We start from the raw sequence: 7,271 nt of genomic DNA, 5'->3' as shown, positions 1-7,271 counted from the left end.
CCTTTTCAATTTTCAATCTTTCAAATTCGTGCATCCTTTCAACAAAATAATCTGGCCACATCTTGGCATTTGCGGTTGAATGAGTCGCTCATTCTGGTGATGTAGGTGGTATGGGGCATCCTGATTTCAAGTAAACTTGTACAAAATGACTTGATTTTGCAAGTCATCCAATACAAATGATGTGATCATTTAGATTTCGAGGTGGTGCGGTGCAGAGTGGAAAAATGTTTCCAAAAACCCGTATCGCGTCAAGTCAATGCACACCCTGTCATATGCCCATGCAATAAAATGACCCATATCCCGGAAGCTCATCTATTTTGACACAGGTACCGGACCGCTCAAGGAACAAGAGATTCATAAACCGCTTCAAATTTTTCTTTTTTTCCATACAACAGTGTAGGATTCTTTATGTGTCATCAACTCTTGGATAAGTTGATGACGGAAAAGCGCATGACTATCCTCTCCCTAAATTATTTTGAAGTTTTTCCCAATGTTTACCGATTTAAATGAAATTGCGCTAAGTGCCTATGAGTATGAAGGGATAGAAAAGAAATTGCCTTTTACTATAGGATTGCTGATATTTCCAAAGCCCAACAAACCGTGTCAATCTAACTAGAAAATCTGTCAAACCGACAAACCGCAAATCAATAAATCCCTAAGATTTATGATTAATTACTTTAAAATTGTGATTAATTATTTAGTCAAAACTTAATAACTCCCAAAATTGCAGCAAGCAGATGAAGGAGACTGAAAACTTGATTGCTCAATGCATTTGTTAAAAAGAAGAAACAATATAAATATTCGATTCACAACGAAAACTGCGATTTTTCTATATCTACTACTGCAGTCCCTTCCCTAGTACACATGGTTAAAACCCGGCTTCCTTTATACTTTCTAATCCCCTCCCCGCATTTAGAAATTTGTTGTCCAGTTGAGATGACCCAATTGAGGTTGCTGGTATGCACCAACCTGTGCTCCTCCAGGAGCCGCTGCAGCAACTCCGACATTGTTTCCCATTGCTGGTCCTAAATGATGAGGATTCGCCATAGCCGCTTGTTGTGGAGGTGTGTGATACATGCCAGGGAACTGCATGTGAGATGACTGAGCAGCAGCTGCGTTGAAGTTAGCGTGGCCGGTGTGTGATGGCATGAATGGAGTAGCATGTGGTGATTGTCCTGGCATGTTGTAGTATTGAGTAGATTGCATGCCTGAAAGATCCCTTGGATTTTGTAACCATATTTCTGATGTCTCCCCCTACGAATTGGAAGAAAAAACAAAATGAGAATACCAAAGAAATTATCGTAATCATATAAGTGCCAACGCTTATGGACAAGTTGTACAATACCTGAGGATTTGGGACATAGAGATTATCTTTGTACTTGACTCGAGATGAATCTTCTAGACCCGAGGCACCACCAACAACGCCTGGAGCTAACATGGCATACCCAGCAGGGTTAGCAAAGTTTCCAAACCCTGTAGGATTTCCAGCAGGAACAGGCTTGAACTGTTGAACTCCGTATTTAAGGTTATTGGCATTAAGATGGGAACCGCCTCCAGGCATCAATACATAGTTTCCGTTCGTAGGATGAGGATAGGGAGCACTGTTTGAGTATCCCTGCACAGCCATGGGCGGTACATAGACTGGAGATAGAAACTGACGATAGGGCATGAGATTAGCATAATGTGAGAGATGAACTTGTGGATACATCTGTGCAACTTGATGTTGTTGCTGTTGTTGCACCATGGCTACTGTGGATGTGGGAACATTGTTCGCAGCATGGGAGTTCAAAACCTGCATCGGCCATAATATGTTAAAATGAAGTAAGAATCAGAGGAATTAGGTAGGGAGGAAAAGATAAACAATAAACGCCGTGCCAGCTTGAGTTGCTCGTCGACAAACAAAATATAACGGTACGTTCTATTTAATACTTTTTTTATTCCACGCTTTTTACGCTAATTATTAAGTCATTATTAATATATATCAATTATATTATATACCTCCTGATGTGGTGAAAGAACCTGTGAGCGTACAGTTTCATCCATGTTAGGTCTAAAATAAGGAATATCGTAACCAGTGGGAGGGTCGTAAGCCTGTTTGGAAACATAAACATGAGAACAAATAACCAATAAAATGCAAAACAGGCACATATACCATATATGTCACTAAACAGAAGGGCGAGAAATATTTCGAAGGTAAAAATAAATAAAAGTAATATTCACTCACTGAAAAGCCAGGCATATCATGAGAATCTTGCTGTTGTGACTGTGACGGAGTATAGGACGGACTTGTATCATGTACCAATCCAACATTGGCGTAGTTGTCAAGATTCGGAGAGCTTGAGGATTCTTTGTTATCAGGCAACTGTTGCTCAGAAGCAACACCAGAGGCTGGAGATTCGGACTCAGAACTTTTAACATGGTCATCCCGTAAATTCACCTGCTTGCTCGCCAAAACATCCTCAGTGGATGACTCTGACGCGGGTGTAGTCAAGCTGACATTAAGATGAATAAGATTATCTTTACAAAATGCATATTATTAACTATGATATCTTTAGTTAGTAGCTATTTATGACAATATCTCTAAAGAAATATTATCTATATTCAAGAATGCCAACCTTGTAGTCGATTCTCCATTTGACTTTTCAGTAGCTCCTATTAATTGAAACTGAGGTTGATGCATCAAAGAATCAAGTTCTGTTGTAACACCGATGGTACCAAAGGTCAGCCGGCGGCGATCAGTCTCTGGAACACGAATATGTTGTGCTATGACCACATTTTGGTTCTCATGTACATTCAATTGTGAAAGTGTATCCTGAAGCTGTGTTGTATTTGATTCTATAACTTTAGAATTTTCAGCTGGAGGTGAAACTGTTTTTTTGGGCGTTCCAATCACTCCAGGACCGTTGTTTGTCTTCTGGCTTGATTTAGGCTTCCACTCTTTATTATGCTGGGAGTGGGAGACTGCAACAGAACCCAACAAATTTTAAGGTACGGAACAAAATGACCAACAGAGTCTTAAAAGTAAACTACAACCATTGCACTACGCTACTTACTATAGATCTCTAGAATTGAGAGTATGACTAAAACAAAAACTCGATGGTGTTAGTTCAGAGATAGATTTACCTCTTTGATGTCCCATAACTTGTTGATGTGGCCTACTATTATGCTGATTGCTCGACGATGGTCTGGTAACAGACATGCCAGGGAATGAGGGTTCAGTTACAGCAATTTGACTAAGATGTTCAGTCTTTTGGACAGTGCCAGCGGATGGAAATGAATCTGAAGATGTACCATCTTTTCCGACAATAGAATTATTAGCATGAGAACTACTAGGAGGAAACAACTGTTTCCCTTTGTGATCAGAAGACTGTCTTCGAACACCAACAACCCCAACTTCACGCCTAATTGCTCCCGATGATCTGGAATCGGGGGAGGGCACATGAACTGGATCAGTAGAAGAGGAATATACTCCAACAACAGAACTGGTTGAAGCCGTTGCAGAAGAATTTTGATGGATGGTGTTAGGCTTAATGGGTTGTGCCCGTGCAGATACATTAGACACTATGCCTTGCTTGTCCTCGGGTGTAATTTTTTTATCACCAACATTAGTCGCACTAGCAGCATCTTTAGACTGCCTAGCATGTGAATCAGAAGGACCATTTAGAGCCTGATGACTTCTAGCACCAGCTGGTCTTTGATTAATAGAAGCTGCTGACGAGCTGTAACAAAGAAAACATAAGAATCATTACATTGTTGAACTTTTCATTAGAGCTTTATCTTTTCATATCATTATATTCATTTGTAATTCTTATGTCTACTTTATGTCACACCTATTAGGTAAATGTCATAAAACAGAACTGCATTTACAACTCAGGTATCCGTACATTTCTGTCACCACTAGTATAACAGCAACATCTATCTATTAGGTTATTGTTAGACTTCTCATAATGGCAGTTATGGGCAGTTTTAGGAAGTTATTTCTTTAGTTAACGTGTGAATTATGTATTCGCTATAGCATTGCTAACTGTATGCCTGTTGTAAGTATATTATGTCATAAATAAAAGTCAGTTATTACTATTAATTTGTACTTTGGTACCGGTTTCTATCCGTTATAGAGTTAGGGATCTACATATATCAACTACTGAAATTAGATATGGAAATTTGAAGATCAGAGCATACCCCTTTTCAGAAGTGTTTCCAGGTACTTTCTCAGTGGTGGATGTGGAGTGTTGTTGTGAAGGAGGCTTTACTTCTTTATCTTTTTGTATATTGTTTACCCGGTTGTCTCTGACTACACGGAACTCTCTGCTGAAGCCTGCACAGTTAGCATAAATTAAGATCAATGCATACAAAAATGCTAACAAACATACAACTATTACGGTGTTGTATCATTAGGATAGAAAAGTAATAAATGTTCATCAAGTGTATTTGATAGTTTGTGAGTGAAAAGAGTGATTCTTCGTAAATCGGTAAACCCTTGGTGAGAATTATATAATTTATATTCTGCATTATCTATCTGATTTCAAATAGTCCATTTATCTTTTTATTCTTGCTATATTTCTATCACTTCAATTTCTCTAGGTTCGTAATAAGTAGGTTCAACCGAAAAATCGTAACCAGGGAGAATATGGAATCAAGGCAAGATGTGACAAAACAATCAAGATAAAGACCAAAATTAAACAGCATATGGTTATATTCTAATCTCTAACCACTGAAGTCTGACAAACTCGGATTCAGAGTGGAGGAAGTAATGCATTACTAGTGATCACCAAACAACTAGACTCGCCTAGTCCAACTTTCATCATTCAGGTCACTCAAGAGCATATTTGGACCAACCAAATGTTTATGTAAGGAAAGACATGAAGAAAAGGGAGCTGCTACAGAGGAGCTCAACCGCTTCCTAACAAGGACAAGTCTTAAGAAACTGGAAAAAAAAGGAAATGCTTTCACTGTGGCCCCCATTCGGCCCATTGCACCAATGCACCATTCGAACAAACAGCAGATAATATAAATTTCAAGACAAATGCAGTGGAACACAAATACCAGTGTATGAAGGACAAGCATATCACAACAAAGAAAAACAAAAATGCAGCATAATTCAGTGTTTTCACCGAGGAACTCACATTTAAAACCCTTGGAAAATATGCAAGATAAGAATAAGAATATTACTTGGTAAAGGATTTCGAGAATAGTTTGCCCTTCGAACTCTATGTTCATGGAAATGCGCTCCTTGACCACCATTTTCAGGGTGCCTTCTTGGTTCACCAGAACCCTTGTTGTCAAGGTTATGTTCCGAAGGCTTATTGAGTTGCACTCCTTGACCACCATTCTCAGAATGTCTCTTTGGTTCACCAGACTCTCTGTTCTCAACAATATGTTCAGCAGGGTTGTTGAATTGCACTCCTCCTTGAGCACCATTTTCAGAATGCCTCCTTGGCTGACCTCTATTCCCAGCATTATGTTCCGAATGATTGCGGAACTGCGCTCTTTGACCCCCATTGTCAGAACGCCTCTCGGGTTCACCCGAACCCCTATTCCCAACATTATGTTCCAAATTGTTCTGAAACTGAGCTCTTTGACCACCATTATTAGAATGCCTCTCCGGTTCACCCGAACCCTTACTCCCTACATTATGCTCCGAATGGTTGCGGAACTGGGCTTTTTGACCCCCACTGTTAGATTGCCTCTCCGATTCACCCGAACCCCTATTCCCAACACTATATTCAGCATGGCTGTGGAATTGAGCTCTTTGACCAACATTATCAGCAGAACGCCTCTCAGGTTCACCCGAACCCCTATTCCCAACATTAGGTTCCGAATGGTTATGGAATTGTGCTCTTTGACCACCATTCTCAGAAGGCCTCCTTGGTTGACCACCCGAACCCCTGTTCCCAACATTTTGATTCTGCAACAATAGATTTTATCATCAATCATTAAATTTACAGAAAAAATATCACAGCTCTTTAATCATATTGCCCCCAAATCAAACAACCAATCACTAAAACTATACAAGAAGCAATACAATACCTCTTTCTTTCGATCTCTCCTTCTCTTCACCTCATGGAATGGATCTGCAAAACACAATGCATATTAGGATAATACAAATTTTACAAATTTCCAATACACAATTTTTCTTCGAACAAAGCCACAACGCAGTAACTCCAAACTCAATTTTTAACATAAAAGCAATCAGATAATATGAAATAGATGATTCAAAACATGATGATCAGGATAAGTAGCCCAACGCATACCATGCCTCGTAATCACGATAACCACTGTATAGCACAGCAACACACTCATACTCAATCAACAACTAGTTAACCGAAAAACAAAACATTTACATTATTCCATACAATGTCCATCCATGACCAATTTCAAAACAAAGCTAATTATTCAAAATCAACAAACAAACAAAACACAAATTCAAAACAAACCAAAAACCCACAATTTACACCAAAAAAAAAGTAGGGTTAAAAAAACATTGCGACCCCACAAAAACCCAACCTTGGTTAAGCAATTTCTGAGTCGTCTCATTAGGATCCATGTTAGTCTCTTTAAGGGCAACATAGATATCAGCCTCAGAATGATTCCCAACGATTTCCTTAATGGATTGAATAGTTTTCCGAACTTTAGCAGACAGCAAGTGGGTACCAGTGCCACCTTCGGTTCTCGAAACAGGGACCATTTCAGCGAAAACCAAAGGGTACCCAGAAGAGAAAACTAGAAGAAAAACAAGAAAAAACAAAACTTTGCGATGAATGTTTTGGAATTAGGATTAGGGTTCTTCAAAATCTAAAGAAGAAGAAAAAAGAACGCGGCTTTGTGAAGAAGCATCGACAACGAGTGAGGGTTTTGAAAACCTTTGACAAAACACATTTTAAGTATTTTATTATTTTGAGGAAAAAAATTTAACGTTTTATAATGTTTTTGATTGGTTCATGAACCCTAAAATTTTTTTATTAAACTACAATAATAACCTTGGCTAATATTGTTAATTAAATAATTAAATATTCTAATTAAATTTAAATAACCTTAGGTGGATTTGAAAATAATTTGAATCTAACCGTGTGATAATAATTAGTATTATTATTATTGTTATTATTATTGGTAGTACAATTTCAAAATTGAAAAGTTGATTGAGTTCTAGATACTTTAGATATGGAATCTCTATTATTATATATTAAGAAAATAATTTTTTGATTCAAAGAATGGTTGAATTCACCAATTAAATAATCACATTATGTAGAAATGTATTATTATTTATAAATTTT

At 38.1% G+C, this 7,271-nt stretch overlaps 1 protein-coding gene across 1 annotated transcript; it reads right to left on the bottom strand.

The window, feature by feature from the left end:
• Positions 1–743: 743 nt before the first annotated feature.
• LOC131616404 (uncharacterized) lies at positions 744–6,873 on the bottom strand. Its single transcript, XM_058887725.1, has 10 exons — positions 6,505–6,873; positions 6,028–6,071; positions 5,170–5,905; positions 4,180–4,315; positions 3,124–3,719; positions 2,616–2,961; positions 2,225–2,492; positions 1,999–2,091; positions 1,346–1,792; positions 744–1,254 (listed from the first exon to the last, which is right to left on the bottom strand). The coding sequence occupies exons 1-10, from the start codon at positions 6,683–6,685 to the stop codon at positions 913–915; spliced, it is 3,189 nt and encodes a 1,062-aa protein (XP_058743708.1). The 5' UTR covers positions 6,686–6,873; the 3' UTR covers positions 744–912.
• Between the last annotated feature and the right edge of the window lie 398 nt (positions 6,874–7,271).

This window comes from Vicia villosa, linkage group LG7, assembly GCF_029867415.1.
Source record: "Vicia villosa cultivar HV-30 ecotype Madison, WI linkage group LG7, Vvil1.0, whole genome shotgun sequence".
NCBI classification, from domain to species: Eukaryota; Viridiplantae; Streptophyta; class Magnoliopsida; order Fabales; family Fabaceae; genus Vicia; species Vicia villosa.
Note: the sequence above shows the minus strand (reverse complement) of the source record. Positions and strands in the feature narration are given on the sequence as shown.

Bases quoted from the DNA above. Each gene is read 5' to 3' on its own strand.
- LOC131616404 (XM_058887725.1), bottom strand. From the start codon at position 6,685: ATGGTCCCTGTTTCGAGAACCGAAGGTGGCACTGGTACCCACTTGCTG. The intron at 2,962-3,123 runs GTAAATCTATCT...GTTCTGTTGCAG, and splicing joins AGTTATGGGACATCAAAGAG to TCTCCCACTCCCAGCATAAT. The intron at 1,255-1,345 runs GTATTGTACAAC...TCCAATTCGTAG, and splicing joins TCTATGTCCCAAATCCTCAG to GGGGAGACATCAGAAATATG.